The sequence below is a fragment of the Limanda limanda genome, chromosome 18, assembly GCF_963576545.1.
Source record: "Limanda limanda chromosome 18, fLimLim1.1, whole genome shotgun sequence".
NCBI classification, from domain to species: Eukaryota; Metazoa; Chordata; class Actinopteri; order Pleuronectiformes; family Pleuronectidae; genus Limanda; species Limanda limanda.
Window position 1 is genome coordinate 8,594,871 of NC_083653.1, and position 18,214 is coordinate 8,613,084.

Sequence of the window (18,214 nt, forward strand, 5' to 3'; positions counted from 1 at the left end):
AGGAAGGGGCAGATTCTATGTGTTTTGTGAAGTTTGCGTTGGATTGAAAACGATGTGAATGAGTAAGTGCCCAGTTTAGTGTAGCTGGTAGACTAGTCTTGTAGAGTGTAACTGTCAAGTCAAGGTGTGTCTGTATTCAACTGTGCAGTCTACCAATCCCATCAGTGTTAAATCTATCTTCAGAGGTGTGTGGTCATGGCTTCTTTCCCATACACTCACCATTCACAAGAGTTCACAAGTGTAAGCCACTGAGTTCATGTTCAGAATTGCCTAAGGATTCACTTTAAACTGATTTTATGAGATGACCTGTTGTAGATATTATAGGATTTGGCTTTTCTTTAGAAAAGATAATGTGCTTTGTATTTGTAGGTGTAGACTTAACTGACAAAAACCCCACAAAAAATCTGAGTCTGATTTGGTGACTGAATGTTTATAGTGAATGGATAGTAAGGCATGCCATGTAAATTATTTTATAATTGTATATGTCACGCATCTTTTGAATAAAACGTCATTGTTTCCGGAAAAAAAAACCCATTTATTTTCTTTCTTTTTGTCTCAGTATATTCAGTACTGTTGCTGAATTCAGAGGTGGCATTGTTCAAAGCTAACAATGGTATTGAGAAAAGGTTTTGGTTTGTTTATGAATGTATTTACTATTATGGGTTTTAATAAGTTTATCTTCATGACTTTGCTCTTTGAAAGGTGCTACCAATGATAAACTAAATAAACCTACTAACCTTTTTCACTTGTCATAGCAGGAAAAGCACAACTTCTCTTTTCCATCGAAGTGTTGGTGATTCATGACAATGAGATAACTTGCGCAACACCAGGGCCCTAACACTGACGCGGCTAAATGCACTGCAGCAATATAAATGTAATTTTTCCATTTGTGTTACATTCTTGAAACAAGTAAGAAAAACTGTTTCATACACTAAAATGTGCTGCTCATTGTGGTTATGCATAGAAAATACTGTCAACATCAAAACAGTTTAAAATGAACCCAATGAGAGGTGGGTTGGTTAAGTCTCTTGAGAGCAAAAAACTGAACAATTAAACCAATGAGTAGAAGAACCGAAAGAAAGACTTTCTCTAAGTATTACTTGGATTTTGGGGATCAAATCAACATAGTGATATATGTAAATATCAGAAGCTTTCTAGTATGAACCATTGGTGTAAGATAATGTTTTAAAATTGACGAAAAAGGGATTTATGGTTTACTTGTTTGTAATAATGCGAAACATTTTACTAATTTGATTTTTTCTCTAATATATACAATTCTATATAGACTTGTAGAGGGACATCTTCCCCTTAGGATAAACATGTCAGACAATCTTGAGAAATGTGGCTCTTTTGTTATTACCTCTATTTTTAAAGACCTGAATGTAACAAAATAAATATCAGAGATTAGATAGATATATATAGCGCTATATACATTCACACACTGCATCTATGTTCCGCATTTAAGGGGCAGTTTGGTGTTCAGTATCTTGCTTAAAGATACTTCCGCATGCAGAAAGGGGAAGACTGGGATCGAACTGCTGTCCTTCCGCTCTGAGCCACAGCCGCCCATGGTCAACGTGTACTGGACTGGACTTTGATGAAACAGGTTGAGTATAACTGACAGGTGTCTGTACACAGGAAATACTTCATATACTTAACCCATGTGGTAAATGGTGTATATATGGTGCCTACTATAATTTGGGGTTGGACATTCACGGGGTGATTCCAAATCTGTTTGTGTAACATTTCCCATGTGGAGGCAGACAGGTCTACTTCCGGGGTGTTGCAGGGAGACAGGCCCCCCCACTGATGTGTGTCTCTGTCCGTGGTGCTGAAGTCTGAACACGTGACCCCGCCCACCCATCTCCCACGTGTTCCCTCCCCCTTCTTTTATCATTGTGTGTGTGTTTTTCCTCTCTCTCATTGAAGCGACACAAACAAAACAGCTCGATCTGCACTTTCAATTTAACCGATGTGACAATACGGACACATCCCTGCGCTGTTCTCTGGTGGAAAAAAAAAAAAGAAGTGAGGCCGAGGCTTGTTTTTTTTTTTTTTCCATCATCGCCATTTGCAGCCGCCAGTCGGCTCGACGTGACACCATGGAGGCCGACTTCTCGTCCGGGCTGGAGAACCCTCTGTGCGGCGAGCTGAAGCTGCTCTGCAGGAAGATCCAGGAGGCCTACACCGAGCTGAAGGAGGAGCTGACTCCCTACAGAGATGACCGCTTTTACAGGTGGGCCCAGCGACACGGAGCCATGGTCCTCCTTCTCCTCCTTCTCCTCCTCCTCCTGCTGCTGCTGCTGTTAGATATCCCTCATGTCATTTGTCCCTGTTGTGTTATGATGGCAGATGCAAAAACAGAGCTCCGTCACTGAGCTGTGTGAGAAATGATATGCCAAAGAAAGCTGTATGCTTTATTGGCTTTACATCAGAGACTAAACTGAAGCATCCAAGATAAATAGCATGAAAGCATGAGTGGAAAAAGCAGGTAAGGCAATCCTATTTAACATATATATATATATATATATATATATATATATATATATATATATATATATATATATATATATATATATATATATATATATATATATATATATATATATAAGGCTGTCATTACATATTACAGCATTTTGCTTTATTTTATTATATGGCACAATTTCAACGGAAGCCCAGGCCTTGAAATCCAAGGCAACAAGTGTTTCGTGGACAAACCTACACACAAATGTGTGTGTGAAATGTACAGCCCGTTCCCTGGTTTGAAATGCAGATGTTTGTCTCTCACGCTGTAAGAGAGGAGCTGGCATCTGGTGTTGGGTTCAGTGGGAATTAGAAGTCGACGTTGTTGTGCGATGGAGTCCTGCTACGCATGCGCACAACTTCTCTTGGTACAAAAGATGCGCTGCCCAATGTCTATCCAGAGAGACAGACAGGCTGTCATGGAGGGACTGAGCAGGCCTGAGGGGCCGGGGGGCTGCTGGAGGGCTTCACATGTACATCATAGACAGCACAGCAACATAAAGAGTGGTGAAACAATTGCAAATTGTCCAAAAAGTAACGAAATATCAAGATAAACAACTACAAACAACACAAAATAATGAACCACAAAGACATACAAGAACCACAGCGACAAAAACGACCTGACAGAAGCATGTGCGTATATATATCTATATGCATCTTAATTTATCTTCACATATCTTTATTCGCAGTTACAAATATGTATATATCTTCGTATACTGCTTTACACATCTTTATGTACATATTCAAGACACGATAATACTTCATTAATCCCACAACTTGGAAATTTGCAATGATAAAGCAGCAAGAGGGAATTATATATCCTTTTATACATCGCTGTACATCTTCACCTATGACATATCTAAATATCTATACAGCTTTACATTATTACATTATTATTATTATTATTATTATGATAAAGCCTCGTATTTAAAATCGAGCTAAGGCAGAACATTGTCTCATACCTAACATCTTAAAAGACAAACTTACATCTACGATAGGAGGCAGGACGGGATGTATCCTTTCATCTCTCCTACCCCCTAGATTAGTCTCCTTGTCACGTTCCCTCTCCTCCTCACCGCTGGCACGTGATCCCCGCCACGCCCCGCCCCCTCGCTGACGTAGCACTCCTGTGTTGTCGCAGGCTGGACTCACAGATGTGTCTCCAGCACAGACTCTGGATCAGCTGACTCGCTCCGGCGGCTTCTTCCTCAGGACACCGACTCCAGAGAGACACCAATGGAGCAGTGAGTAGAAGACGAGTCCTCGGGGGGGGGGGGACACTCGAGCCTGGCGCTGGTCCCTGTGTCCCCAGTGGGCTGCTCTCTCTCTCTCTCTCTCCTGGCATCTGCTACTGCTAGCATTGGAAGCTAGCATGGGAAGCTAGCATGGGAAGCTAGCAGTGTTGACACATCCGCACCTGAACCGCAGGATGAGCTCAAACGGCGTTTCCCACAAAACAAACACTAGCCACTGAGTTTTAAGTCCCCTGCTTCCTGTCCCTGTGTCCCTTTGTCCCTATGTCCCTGTGTGTGTTTACTAACCTGGAGTTTCTCTCTGCTACAGGCTGGCCCCCATGCGGCTCTACACTCTGTCCAAGAGACACTTTGTTTTGGTCTTCGTGGTCTTCCTCATATGCTTCGGCCTCACCGTCTTCATCGGGATCGCAGGTAGGTTCCGAGAAAACTCTCCTGTGGAGTTTTGAGACAAGTGTGTGAGTCAGTGTGTGAGTCAGTGTGTGTGTGTGATCACCCCTGAGTGTTATCAGCTCTGATAACAGTGGACCTGTGGAGCTCCACCTGTCTCTGCTTCTTCACTGGATAGTCCAGCTGTGCTTGTCCTTCGTCTGTCTCACGCAAGGAGACAAACATCTGCGTCCATGCCATCCTCCTGTGAAACAACCTGCTGTTCTTCTTTAGCAGCCATTAACTATTGGGGGGGAAAGTGGGGTTGATCTTTCAGCTTCAAAGACAGTGAATGTCCCTCGTACGTTTGTCTGTCTGTCCTCTGGACTAGTTTGATCACAAGTTGTCGACCACCAGCAAGTGCCGGCGGCTGGGGATCCCGGACTTTCTTACCATCAAACCAGTGCAGGAGACAGACAGACAGACAAACGTACAAGGGACATTCACTGTCTGGTTCTGTTTTCTAAAAGAAGAATCACACCAGTAAAGTTGAAAGATCAGCCCCAGCTCTTTGTTGAATTCCCCAATAGTTGACGGCTGCGGAAAATTGTCTTGTCTTGTCGAAAGTTGTCCATCTGATCAAAATATATAGGTACAAGGCAAAAGGCCTGAGACAAGTGAGGCTTGAGAATGTTTCTTGGATCCCAATCTCTCTTGTATTCATGTATTGTGTAATCAGATTACTTCAAACCCAGTAGCACAGCCTTATCATCTACTCTGTCCCTCCTGTGCGTAACTGTTCTCTGCTATAATTCCTCTACAGCCCATAGTCTTACAACCAGTTTAAATATCCCTTTGTTACATGGGTGTTTTTTTTATTTAACTCAGTGACTTCATTGTCAAGTTCCTACTGAAAAACAGAGGTTATAAATGTCTATTTTGCTTAGTAATTCTATAATAAGGGTTCAGTCCTGCTTTAATGGGGTTATTTACAGTAGAAAGAAACACATTCATATAATCATTATACCTGAAAGATGGGTACGTTCAAGACATCAGATCAGGGTTGATTGGCGTCTCTTAATTGACCATAGTTGTGAATGTGGAAAGTTGTTTGTCTCTTATATTTGCCCTGTGATCCTCTGGTGACCTGTCCAGGCTGCACTCTGATTCTCTGACTAGAGGACAAGTGGTAGAGACGATAGATGGGCAGTAGCAAGATGTCCAGTGCTGTGTACATCTCTCCACTATTGTCTGTCCTTTCACTTTTCTTGGGCATCACCTTGAGAACAAATGGTGTCTTTGTGTTTCCTTCATTTTTGTGTAGGTCCTAAGATTATTGCTGAGCAGGAGCACAGTGGTGATCAGGTACTGGTCAAAAATGTCTCACTTAAGGTAAGTAGTCATTTTTATGACTTTTTGTACAGTTTCTAGCAGCCGGGCTTTTGAAAGATAGACTCATGTTTTGAGAGTGTGTGTTTGGTCTGATTGTATTGAGTACAATTGTGTACTTTTCAATGTCCAAGAATATGATGTACAGTTATTGTCATTTTCTGTTAATCCATTGAGTATTTTCTTTGCTTATTGATTAAATGTTTGGTCAATAAAAAAGCTGAAAATAGTAATACAAAAAAAATGTTCATTGGGATTCCATAAAGTTTAAGGAGACATTTTTAAGTGGGTTGCTTTATCTTATCTTATCAGACTGGGCCCTACAATCTCGTCTCTCCTCCGCTCACCACCTACAACCAGCAGCTGTGGCTCACCTGTGTGATGCGAGCTGAAAACCGCCAAAGTAAGACGACGCACCGAGCTCCTGTTGACAGCCGTGTGCTGCAACATGTGCCCCGCCACAGTTTATCTCTCCTTAAGTCGTAAAACACACTTGGCTTGTTCATAACAGCGTGTTCTCTTTCCTCTCTGTGTCAGTCGGAGACTTCCAGCAGCCGTTTGAGATCAACGTGGAGCTGAAGGGAGTGACGCAGGACGCCAGCGTGATGCACATCAACAACGTGCATCAGAGGTCCCGGACCCTGCACTGCGGGACAGTGAGTGTCAATCATCCACCCAGCCATCTTTCTCCTTCTCTTTCCTATTGGCATGCTGGGTAGTCATTAATCATTTAGTCAGGCAGCAGTGTGAGTTTCTGACATGTAATGTGTAGAAACAAGCACAGGGTTGGATTGTTCTAATGTACGTTTTGATTGTCGATGCTTCTCTTTTTGTCTCGTTGCAGAAATGTGATGAGATTATTGTTCTCCATCTGGGTTATCTCAACTACACCCAGTACCAGGTGGTGGTCAGTTTCAAGGGCCTTGAAAACATCACATATGAAATCAAGGTCAAGTTTGTGGTAAGTGATTCAAAACCCAGGCAGGATTTTTCTTCTAGATTGTAAAACGAACTCTTGTTATTTGTCACTGTTTTGGATATTGTTTTTATTGCTTTTTTTTTTTAAATTCCTCCTCAGTGGAAAACGTATAACCCGACCTTCTCGCAAGTTGAAATCTGGTTCCGCTTCGTCTTTGTGGTTTTGACCTTCATGGTGACGGTAAGAGCCTGGGAGCTGAGGTCATAGGTCATTAACAGCGTAACATCTTAGCCCCAGATCCAGAAAACTGAAACCGACTTTTCCAGAATTTCCGGATAACTAATAAATCTCCCTCTTCATGTTCCAGTGTATGTTTGCTCATTCTCTGAGAAAGTTTTCGATGAGGGACTGGGGCATCGAGCAGAAGTGGATGTCCATCCTGCTCCCGTTGCTGCTTCTCTACAATGGTGAGATTAAATATTCTGCCTCTCATAACTCGATTCACCTTATTCCCTCCATGTTGTTTACAGTAGCTTTTAGATTGACTGAGAGAGAATTGTGGTGTTTTTTTCTGTCCTGTACCAGTTAAAAGAAATGTGATGGTCATGTGTGTTGCTTTTGTTTTTCAGACCCATTCTTCCCACTGTCCTTCCTGGTGAACAGCTGGTTTCCAGGGACGTTGGATGCTTTCTTCCAGGCTCTGTTCCTCTGCTCTCTGCTGCTCTTCTGGCTCTGTGTCTACCACGGCATCAGGGTTCAGGTGGGTCCAATGGTATTCCCATAATACCCACTCCCACTCCATTTTTGTGAGCTATGAATTAAATTGAATCCGTTTTTGTTGTTTCCACAGGGTGAGAGGAAATGTCTGACGTTCTACCTTCCCAAGTTGATCATCGTAGGTCTCCTGTGGCTCTCAGCCGTGACTCTGGGCATTTGGCAAACGTAGGTCTGACCTGACCCGGTGCAACAAGCCGGAATCAAACTGTTAAATTAGAACTGGACTAAAAAAAAGATCTGCTCTTCTTTTCTGAATTTTCAGGGTTAACGAGCTCCAGGATCCCACCTATCAGTATAAAGTGGATATTGTGAACTTTCAGGTGAGCAGCTGGGCTCTAATCACGCTCTGAGCAATGTGTTGAGTCATTCTTATGAAGGGATTGAAAAGACGAACCGGTCGAACTGCTCGAACCACTCAGTATAAATTCATACTCTGGTGTCATACAATACTTCAATAGGCTACAGAATTAAAGTCCCATATTCAATGCACATTCAGACAGCATTGATATTGGGACCTGACGTATATTTGATAACATCCTGTGTTATTTCTCTAGGGCATGAAGGTCTTCTTCCTGATTGTAGTCGCCTTCTACATCCTCTACCTGATTTTCCTGATTGTCCGAGCTTGCTCTGAGCTCAAGAACATGCCGTACTCAGGTAGACCACCACCACCCCCCCACCCCTCTTCTGCGCATGATTCAGCTTCACATTTTACTATGATATCACTAATGTGCTGTGTGTTCTCAAACTACTAGATCTCCGGCTAAAGTTTTTGACGGCATTGACGCTTGTGGTGCTCATTATAAGGTGTGTGCATCAGAAAGGAGGGAAACACCCGTCTCTGAAGTGAGAGTTTCAAAGAGTTTGGTTTAATTTCACCTAAAAGTTATTTTTTCTCTTTTTCCCCCTCCAGCATGGTCATCCTGTACCTGAGGTTCGGCGCCAGAGCTCTGCAAGACAATTTTGTGGCTGAACTGTCGACTCATTACCAGAACTATATCCTTTCTTTTTAATGTTTAGAATCACTTTCAATATGACATGTTTCTTTACATAGCCAGTTGTTGATCCTTGACTCCAGACTTACCTGCTGAATTTTTATCCTTCTATGGTCTGCTCAACTTTTACTTGTACACATTAGCGTTTGTGTATTCGCCCTCCAAAAACGCCCTTTACGGTAACTAACGCCGCAAAGCCTCTGTAAATTCTTTTCTCATTTCTGCAATGATAATAAACAGAGAGTCCTGGTTTTGTTTCACTTTCCCAGACTCCCAGTTGAAGGATAATCCTGCTTTCTCAATGCTAAACGACTCGGATGATGAAGTTATATATGGGTGAGTCCATTGAATATTTCACAGCCTCTATACATTACACAGCCTTTTTAGTTTTTTGTGATAAGATGAAAAGTTAAAAGCAAACTTGACTTGATATGGAACATTTTAATGTGATGATTGCTTTGTGAGCTGGGATCAGACAACTGGTATTGCAGATGTGTTAGCCCTGATTTGACAGAGAATCGAAGGATAAATCTGATCTGGATGGAATCTTACAGATTTTCGTACTAGATTATCTGGTAGTGTGAGGAGTCACGGCCATTCTTAAACCTCCTGAATGTCCTGTAAAATAACTGTGGCCGGTCTCCATCATGTATGCACCGTTATGCACAGGATGAACATGCGTAGCCCACTGATGTTTCTTTGTCTTTGTGAAGGAGCGATTATGAGGACATGCCTTTGCAAAACGGACGTCCTATCAAAGCAACCGCCAAGTACCAGGATGAGAGTGACAGCGACTGAATCCCGGCTCCTCCTCTGTGTCCCAGTTGAAAACCACGAGAATACATTCAAACTAACAACCGCATGTCTGTGTGTGCAAGAGGAGTATTTGGATTGTTAGTATGGATTGATATACTGTATGTGTACATAAATATATTTTTTAAAAAGATACGTTCCACGTCTACTGAATGTACTGTAATTTCACTGAGAGGAGTTTGTTTCTCCATTGTTTATGCTTTCAGTCTCGACGAAAAACAAGAGATACTGATGCAAAACAATAGAAATTTACAGAGTTGAAAACTCTTTTTCACAACCGTAGTTAAGAATGATCGGGAAAAGTGCTAATATTAGTAATTATTAGGGATTTTTTTATTTCATTTTAAAGGGTTTTGTTGGAACACTGTTGTCTTTATGTTCTTATCCTGTGTTGTTCATTCCGTTGGGCTCTCTGACCAGCTGAGCAGTTTTGGCTGTTGACTAATCTTTTTCCCGCTGACATGTTTTGAAAGGAAATGCAGAGAGAGCCTCAACTGGAGCAGGTACTACTGATCCCTACCGCTCACCTTCCTCTTCTTTTCTTTGAAAGCAGCTTTGTAATTGCACTTCTTTAAAGACTTATTTATTTTGCAGATGACATCTGATACTGTATTATCTGATATGACTTGGATGGATGGTTTCTGATGAGTTGCATGGATTTTAAATGAAGTTATGTTTATAGATTAATAATCTGTTATGTTGAACATGTCATATCCCAGCACATACAGTAGTTATACCATTGTCCGATTTTATTTTGCCTTATGTAGGGCGTATGGTTTTAAGTTCACTTTTTTTTTAATTCTTTATCTTTCTTCATATTGCTGCCAATGTGAGACCTGCTGCCCTCTGCTGTTTTTTATGAAACGGGAGCTTATAGACAATAACAGCCAAATTAAATGTGTGTGACTGTTCTTCTCTAATCTACATGGATTCTTATCAAAATGGTGCCTTGTCTTTACATCACAGTTTTCCTCTCAATGTGCTGAAGTCTTAAAGTTGCAAATGCTTTGTGATAAGTTGACTCTTTGAGTGTGAATGTGAGATATGTTGGTTGGAGCTGGTTGAACTTTGGCTGTTCTTGGAGTTTTTGTTGCTTTATAAGATGAAAGTTGTACATGTAGCACTCTGTCATTTCATGTGTAAATAAACCAAATATATACAGCATAGTTCTGTTTTAATCTATCTCATTTGGCATAATACTTCAAATCCTACACACTTTAAACACTTATTGTACAGTAGTCCGTTCAGATGGCCAAACCAAAGACACTGACGATACAGTACATGGACTTGTTCTCCCATCTCACTGCACAGCTTCCTGTTTGGAGAGAGACACAATAAATTACACATTTCATTTACACTGTTTCTGATCACAGAGCCAACTATCTAAAGTATTTAATATATGCACAGAGGTGTTAATTTCTTTTTACCATCTGTGGAGTTGTCCCAGAAGCAGGCGCTGGCTGTTTGCAGTCCCGCTCCATTCTTCTGCATGATGATACAGGTCACTGAGGGGGAGAGAAACCGTCGGACTTTAGACCTCAGCTTCAGAAGAGCACTAGAACCAGCACCATGATGTGGTCCTGAGGGAGAGCATCACATACCAATATACTTGAAAGGCTTTCCCAGCTTGCTGAGTTGACTGAGGCACTGCTCCACCACACCAGTGGTCCACTGGTTCACTCTGCTGTGCTGGTAGCTATTTCCTCCTATGGCTGCTTCCACTGACTATAGACACCAATTAACAGAGACAAAACAAAAGTGATTTTTTTACATTTCCAGTCATTGGCTTTTATTTGCTTGTCTCTGAGCATTGTTAAGAACACAATATAATTACAATATAATATCATTATTATTATGATTAAGTTATCTTTAAATAAAAACAAGCCTCCAATACTTTTAATAGCCTTAAAATAATATTGTAATAAAGCTAATACATGTTACCAAAAGAAGATCTATAATCCAAAACATAAAACTTAACCAGCAAACAACTGAATAGAAATACATGTTGTTTGGTCTGACATGGCTCGGTGCCTAGCAACCGTTAAAGTGTTCCTTAGCAACCAACCAGCAGCTAAAGAGCTCGGCACAAAGTTAGCAGCTCAAGCATTAAGCAGATAAAACCCACAACATGAGAATAAGTAATGAAGAAGTCAACATTACCTCTTTAATAACTTTACTCACTTCATCAACCACGAACGTGGTCTGTTGGGAGAAAAGCAAAACAGTGCAGATGAAGCTAGTGACGCTAATGCTCGATTTATATGTTCAGGCGAAGCGATGAGTTGTTAGCTGCGATATGAGAGAAAACCGGGAAACAAATACAAAGTTATTAATACACGCAATGACAGGTTTAAGGAATTAATCTATAATCAAACCCACCTCCTCTTCTGTCTGATACTCGTCCATAGCTCGATCCCACTGCTGCGAGGTGTCAAGTGCGCTGAGCAAACACAGGATGTGTACTTCCGGTCACGTTGTTTCACTTTTCAGACTTAAACACGACATCATTGGTTTCTGCTGTACCTTTTACCCCATTGTTATCACTGTGATTTGTTCTTTGTAGAGTCGCCAATAAATCTAACCCGCGTTAGACAGTAAAACAGGCACCAGGACAGGTAATGGGACTGAATACTGTATGAGACCACTGTTTAATTTGAGGTAAGATAAGATAAATTATTCCTTAATTAGTCCCACAATGGGGAAATCTGCAGTATACCAGCAGCAAGAGTCAAAATAGGCACCAGTAAATAATAAGTAACACGCAATTGATCAAATATCAATGCATATAAACGAATATATACAGTGTAAAAACATGAGATATGTGTGAAATATGTAAATAATTGTCTCTGAATTGTAAGTAAGGTACAGTAGCTCTTTTACTAACTCTTTAAGTAATGTTATTCAGGCTTCAGGAGATTTAGTGTGAGATGTAGTTTAATACCACCTGCCAGTGTTTACTTCAAGTAGCATGAATGTTGAACTGACAATAAGCTCCATTCATTTACAGTCGACATGGCCAGGCTGAGCCAACACGATGGTGGTTATTCACTAATATGAGAGATATATACGTTTATATTTACCACTTGTATTTAGCCTGAACTGTTTCCATTCAAAAATTTTCACCTGGATTAATGACAGCAGCTTTAAATAGTCAAACTGGGGAATTAATTCGCTTGTAGCCAATCAGCTTCGAATTACACGTCAACGTTGCAATTAATAACTTTTATTTTGGTGACAAAGCCCCGGAAGTCGTGACAGTTCCACCGCTAGTTTGATGTCGTGTTATGTCTGCGTCAGTCCCACAGTCACCGTGTCCGGATATCAATCGTTTGTTTAAACAAAAGCAAAAACTCACCTGCTGATTTTAATTAAATGAGGATCAACTAAATTCTAATAGAAGTGTAATTTGAAGTCTGGTTTGACAGTGAAGTTTCAGGCTGAGTGCGGTTTCCTGGTTCCTCACCAGGGGGCGACAGAGCCCACTTCATCTCCGGGAACACTTCCGCTTTCACAACGTGTGTTTATGTTATTTCCCACGAACAAACGCGACCCCGGCATCAGTGACAGTTATAAATAAACTCTATGAAGTCGTATTACCTGATAAATAAATAATTCCACTCGCTACTTCAGCTGTAAATAAGAGATCGCGATGCTCAGTCGTAGCGGTCTCCTATTGGGCGGCAGCAGACCACGTGGTAGCAGGGACACTCTTTACGTTTCTTAATGTTGGGGCTCTAACGTACAATCCTGCGTTTGTTTGACTCCGATCAGCGCCCAGACGATAAAGTGTGTTTTTCTACTTTACTGGTTGAGTTTTCCTGTTATTTAAAATATTTTGAACCGTGACTGAGAGTAGCGCTGAGGAGAATCACTTCCCCGTGATCACAGTGCAATGTTATCGCTTCTCGGCCTTTTGGCTAAGATCAAGTGTAGTATCTGTTCTTATCAGTTTAATATCTGATACGTCCCCTACCCGGGGACCATATATTAAATTGATTTTTGGAACTGGGAGATGGAATAGGGGCTTGCTCCGTCCACTCCACGCATCGACCTGGTATTGCAGTACCTCCAGGAACGGTGCACCCCCCTCTACTTGTCTAATATTAAACAGTAAAGTTCCATCTGTTGTATTTAGGTACAACAAGTGCATATCTTTTTCTCGTATCAGTTTTCTACATTCACCCGCTGAGTCTGATATAATGTTAAACTTTTCCCTGTCTACTATATTTTCATAATTTAACATATGTGTGTAGTTTAATGCGTTAACATATGGAAACTACATCTGTGTTATCAAATATTTATGTGATTATTTACGTGATTCCGTATTTGTGTGAAAAGTAGACTCTCTGCACTAATATCTAAATCTCCTCAACTTACTATAAAGTCATCGTACAGTGACAGGTTGTCTCTCCCGTAGTCTCTCCTACTTTTGAAAGATGAACTTTGCCTAAAAAACTTCAAGTCCCATAATGCACCACCAGCAGGCCAGTGCAGGCTGCTCGTAATGACTTGAGTTGGAACACCTGCGAATGGAAGGACTCTCAGCTAACGTCTCAGCAGAGAGAGAGAGAGAGAGAGAGACGAATTGACGAATTGTAAAATAATAACCAAGCAGCACACAGCGTACAGGCTGCATGCATATAAGTTTGGCTTTTTGTTTAAGTGTACTTACTTGTTTGTTCAATTTATATTGGTGTTTGAATTCTGTTTATATTCATTAATTTACGTACATTGTAAAAAACACATTTTCTTTATTTATTGGATTTAAGTTGTTTTAAATATATTTGTATAACTTCTTGTTCTTGAAACAACCAGCAAACAATTAACAAATAAGGCTAAGTTAATATTGAGCTGTGTTGGAAGGATATGTCCAGTGCGTCCTTTGGGGTTCATGTTGTCTCCATCAGCTTTGAATAAAAAAACAAAATAACAGACTGGACTTATAACAAATAACAAAGCTCTCTCTGATGCGCTTTGATACGGTTGGATAGCGCCACGGTCAAAGCCCTATTATCTTTCAGAAAATTAGTTTTCCAGATTCATCCACCGAGTCTGATTTAGTGTAAAAATCGTCCCTGTCTTCTATATTTTCATAATTTAATGGCTGTGTGTGATGTGTGTAGTCAATGCTTGAACATATGGAACCTACATCTGTGTTTATTTGATTATTTACGTGGACACCATGAGAACCAGCAGTTTGAAAAATATATATTTTAGTCTCTACTCACATGACGATTCCTCAGCCAAACACACACGCCAGTGGAGGAGACAGCTGGACTTTTCTCCTGATAATCCTGGAACTTCTCGCAGTTTCTGTTGCTTTATGACTTAAAGTTGTGAATGTAGCCCTGTGTCATGTCATGTGTAAATAAAACAAAATCTATACACAGCATAGTTTTGTTTTAATCAATCTCATTTGGCATAAAAACTACAGAAGAGATTCAGGGTTCTCAGAAATACATCAAATCCTCCTCACTTTAAATTTTTTTATTGTAAACTAGTCAATTCAGGTGGTCAGACCAAAGACACTGACGACACAGTACATGGACTTGTTCTCCCATCTCACTGCACAGCTTCCTGTTTGGAGAGAGACACAATAAATCACACATTTCATTTGTGCAGTTTCTGAGAAATGTCCAACCTAAAGGTTTGACAAGCATTTCTCCGGCAGACGATCTTTCTCGTGAGTAAAACAACATTTGCTAACATTCCTGCACACATGATCACAGAGCCAACTATTTGAAGTATTTAATATATGCACAGAGGTGTTCATTTCCTTTTACCATCTGTGGAGTTGTCCCAGAAGCAGGCGCTGGCTGTTTGCAGTCCCGCTCCATTCTTCTGCATGATAATACAGGTCACTGAGGGGGAGAGAAACAGTCGGACTTTAGACCTCAGCTTCAGAAGAGCACTAGAACCAGCACCATGATGTGGTTCTGAGGGAGCGCATCACAAACCAATATACTTGAAAGGCTTTCCCAGCTTCTTGAGTTGAGTGAGGCAATGCTCCACCACACCAGTGGTCCACTGGTTCACTCTGCTGTGCTGGTAGCTATTTCCTCCTATGGCTGCTTCCACTGACTATAGACACCAATTAACAGAGACAAAACAAAGGTGAATTTTTACATTTCCAGTCATCGGCTTTTATTAGCTTCCTCTGTTTTAACCTATGTAAAGTGTCTTTGAGCTTTGTGAAAAAACACAATATAAATCAAATATAATATAATTATTCTATTATTATGATTAAGTTATCTTTAAACAAGAACAAGCCTCCAACCACAACACCATACTTTTAATAGCCTTAAAATAATATTGTAATAAAGCTAATACATGTTACAAAAACAAGATCTTTAATCCAAAACATAAAACTTAACCAGCAAAAAACTGAATAAAAACTACTCTAATATCTGTTGTTTGGTGTGACATCAACTGTGGGGCTCGGTGCCTAGCAACCCTTAAAGTATTCCTTGGCAACAAACTAGTAGCTAAAGTGCTAGGCACAAAGTTAGCAGCTCAAGCATTGAGCAGATAAAACCCACATTTTGAAAAAAAGTAATGAAGACGTTAACATTACCTCTTTAATAACTTTGCTCACTTCTTCATTGACAAACGCGACCTGTTGAGAGAGAGACAAAACAGTGCAGATGAAGCTAGTGACGCTAACGCTCGTTTTAAGTGTTCAGGTGAAGCAAGGAGTTGTTAGCTACATTATAAGAGAAAACCGTACAACGAATAATTTGGTGACAAATTTAAAAACACACGCAAATAACAGGTTTAAAGAAATCAAACCAACCTCCTCTTCTGTAGTATCCTCCTCCATAGTTCAATAAGGGCAAGATCAAATCGTGGCAGCGGCAGCTCGAAGAGGCCCTTCCTGTGCCACTGATGTGCAAAACCAGCTGCCTTTGATACATCACTGTTTATAGGCAGCTGCCATTGATGCCACACTGTTTAGAGGCAGCAGTCACAGTTGCCACTCTGTCTGAGAGCATCTAAAGCTGTGTGTGATTTATTACTATAAATTTAAATAAACAATACATTTATTACTTTAAGAAAACAGCCATATAAATGAGCATATTTCACAATACAAGTGGAGAAATACAGATCAATTATTATTGGTGCTCAAAGCAGTAGCACGCTGATAAACATTCTTAAACTACATATAAATCTCAGGGAATAAGTCACAAACAGTAGTTGTCATCAAACAGGGAGGCAGCATTGGCAAGTGACAGCTACATATCAGTGGCAGTTCCTATTGCCACCGGAAGTGCCTCTACGAGCTGCTCCCATAATTCGATCCCACTGCTGCGAGGTGTCAATATAAGTGGGATGTCTGGTTTGCCACTGAAGTTTCAGGCTGGGTGCAGTTTCGTCCTCCTTCACTTTAGGGGGCGACAAAGCCCATTTTATCTCTGTGAACCTTCCCACCTCAAATGTAAACTCGTGTATTTTGCTAATTTTCACCCAAAAAATCGACCCAATCATCAGATATGTGTATAAAAATTCCTCATGATATATTTGAAGTTAAATACATTAAACTGAAATGTATTTTTAGTTATGTGGATTAAATAATTTGCTTGAGAGCCATTGAAGTTTCAGGCTGAGTGCGGTTTCCTAGTTCCTCACCAGGGGGCGACAGAGCCCACTTCATCTCCGTGAACACTTCCGCTTTCACAACGTGTGTTTATGTTATTTCCACGAACAAACGCGACCCCGGGATCAGTGACAGTTATAAATAAACTCTATAAAGTCGTATTACCTGATAAATAAATAATTCCACTCGCTACTTCAGCTGTAAATAAGAGATCGCGATGCTCTGTCGTAGCGGTCTCCTATTGGGCAGTAGCAGACCACGTGTTAGCAGGGACACTCTTTACGTTTGTTAATGTTGCGGCTCTAACGTACGATCCTGTGTTTGTTTGATTCCGATCAGCGCCCAGACGATAAAGTGTGTTTTTCTACTTTACTGGTCGAGTTTTCCTGTTAATTAAAATATTTTGAACCGTGACTGAGAGTAGCGCTGAGGAGAATCACCTCCCCCGTGATCACAGTGCAATGTTATCGCTTCTCGGCCTTTTGGCTAAGATCAAGTGTAGTATCTGTTCTTATCAGTTTAATATCTGATACGTCCCCTACCCGGGGACCATATATTAAATTGATTTTTGGAACTGGGAGATGGAATAGGGGCTTGCTCCGTCCACTCCACGCATCGACCTGGTATTGCAGTACCTCCAGGAACGGTGCACCCCCCTCTACTTGTCAAATATAAAACACCAGCAATCAACTTATTGTATTTGGATACAACAAGTGCAAATCGACACAATCAGAGCACTACTTTTTCACATATCAGTTTTCTAGAATCATCCACTGAGTCTGATGTAATGTTGAACTTTTCCCTATCTACTATATTTTCATGATTTAATATATGTGTGTGGTGTGTGTAGTTTAATGTGTAAACATATGGAACCTACATCTGTGTTAACAAATATTTATGTGATTATTTATGTAAACACAAGGAGAACCAGCAAAAATAAAGCTCTATAGTTATCCATTCTTGCTGTAGAGCCGTTCTGTGTTTGTGTGAAAAGTAGGCTCTGCACTAATGTCTAAATCTCCTCAACTTACTATAAAGTCATCGTACAGTGACGGGTTGTCATTCCCACTTGTTCCATGCCGGGCTTGTCCGGGTTCAGCAGCGGTCTGGTCTCCGCATGCTCAGGGACGTTTGCAGCCCACTTTCAGGATCCCCTCCCTGTGGTTCAGCACTGGGAGAGCCAAATGCTCCTGGGTTTGCTTCTTCAAACCTGAGGGATCAATACACAACTGTCCCCTTCACGATTTAAAAAAATGCTAAGACAAGTTAAACACATCTGCCAGGTGATATGCACAAACCTTGAGAGCTCGGCCAGGGACCCCATCAGGTCCAGTTGCCTTGGGTTTGTTCAGTTTAAGTGAGTCCCATACATCATCCCTGGATGGGGGGGCAGCGGTCCTCCGGGACCTCTTGTATCTCCACAGCCAATTCAGCTCATGGTTCAACCACAGACGCCCCTGGTACTGTAACAAGACTTTTATTTTGATGATTATTTAGTATTGGAAGTGCTGCTATCGTCATGAATGTTAGGATGTCTTGTTTGACGAACTGTAAAATAATAACCAAGCAGCACACGGCATAC

The 18,214-nt window shown here is 41.0% G+C and overlaps 3 protein-coding genes and 2 non-coding genes across 5 annotated transcripts; 3 read left to right on the forward strand and 2 right to left on the reverse strand.

The window, feature by feature from the left end:
* The first annotated feature begins 3,660 nt into the window (after positions 1–3,660).
* tmem181 (transmembrane protein 181) lies at positions 3,661–10,204 on the forward strand. The gene is made up of 17 exons (XM_061091639.1): positions 3,661–3,767; positions 4,087–4,190; positions 5,470–5,537; positions 5,847–5,937; positions 6,072–6,190; positions 6,379–6,495; positions 6,613–6,693; positions 6,821–6,920; positions 7,083–7,213; positions 7,304–7,395; positions 7,493–7,550; positions 7,785–7,887; positions 7,986–8,037; positions 8,144–8,226; positions 8,315–8,404; positions 8,495–8,561; positions 8,939–10,204. The coding sequence occupies exons 1-17, from the start codon at positions 3,760–3,762 to the stop codon at positions 9,021–9,023; spliced, it is 1,449 nt and encodes a 482-aa protein (XP_060947622.1). The 5' UTR covers positions 3,661–3,759; the 3' UTR covers positions 9,024–10,204.
* Positions 10,196–11,473, reverse strand: dynlt1b (dynein light chain Tctex-type 1b). The gene is made up of 5 exons (XM_061091641.1): positions 11,418–11,473; positions 11,199–11,240; positions 10,640–10,763; positions 10,466–10,543; positions 10,196–10,353 (listed from the first exon to the last, which is right to left on the reverse strand). The coding sequence occupies exons 1-5, from the start codon at positions 11,442–11,444 to the stop codon at positions 10,283–10,285; spliced, it is 342 nt and encodes a 113-aa protein (XP_060947624.1). The 5' UTR covers positions 11,445–11,473; the 3' UTR covers positions 10,196–10,282.
* Positions 11,474–12,935: 1,462 nt separating this feature from the next.
* Positions 12,936–13,126, forward strand: LOC133024968 (U2 spliceosomal RNA). Its single transcript, XR_009683135.1, has one exon. It is a non-coding gene; the product is annotated as a U2 spliceosomal RNA (small nuclear RNA).
* A 1,418-nt stretch (positions 13,127–14,544) lies between these two features.
* Positions 14,545–17,956, reverse strand: LOC133024870 (dynein light chain Tctex-type 1-like). The gene is made up of 5 exons (XM_061092034.1): positions 17,931–17,956; positions 15,613–15,688; positions 14,996–15,119; positions 14,822–14,899; positions 14,545–14,615 (listed from the first exon to the last, which is right to left on the reverse strand). The coding sequence occupies exons 1-5, from the start codon at positions 17,954–17,956 to the stop codon at positions 14,545–14,547; spliced, it is 375 nt and encodes a 124-aa protein (XP_060948017.1).
* Positions 17,099–17,289, forward strand: LOC133024977 (U2 spliceosomal RNA). The gene has a single exon (XR_009683143.1). It is a non-coding gene; the product is annotated as a U2 spliceosomal RNA (small nuclear RNA).
* Positions 17,957–18,214: the final 258 nt, after the last annotated feature.

Coding starts and splice junctions, on each gene's coding strand:
- LOC133024870 (XM_061092034.1), bottom strand. CDS start 17,956: ATGGGGTCCCTGGCCGAGCTCTCAAG. Junction 15,120..15,612: donor TGAGCAAAGTTATTAAAGAG/GTAATGTTAACG, acceptor TGGTGTCTATAG/TCAGTGGAAGCAGCCATAGG. Junction 14,616..14,821: donor CTGGGACAACTCCACAGATG/GTAAAAGGAAAT, acceptor CTCTCCAAACAG/GAAGCTGTGCAGTGAGATGG.
- tmem181 (XM_061091639.1), top strand. Junction 7,396..7,492: donor ACTCTGGGCATTTGGCAAAC/GTAGGTCTGACC, acceptor CTGAATTTTCAG/GGTTAACGAGCTCCAGGATC. Junction 8,562..8,938: donor GATGATGAAGTTATATATGG/GTGAGTCCATTG, acceptor GTCTTTGTGAAG/GAGCGATTATGAGGACATGC.
- dynlt1b (XM_061091641.1), bottom strand. CDS start 11,444: ATGGACGAGTATCAGACAGAAGAGGAG. Junction 11,241..11,417: donor AGTATCAGACAGAAGAGGAG/GTGGGTTTGATT, acceptor TTCTCCCAACAG/ACCACGTTCGTGGTTGATGA. Junction 10,764..11,198: donor TGAGTAAAGTTATTAAAGAG/GTAATGTTGACT, acceptor TGGTGTCTATAG/TCAGTGGAAGCAGCCATAGG.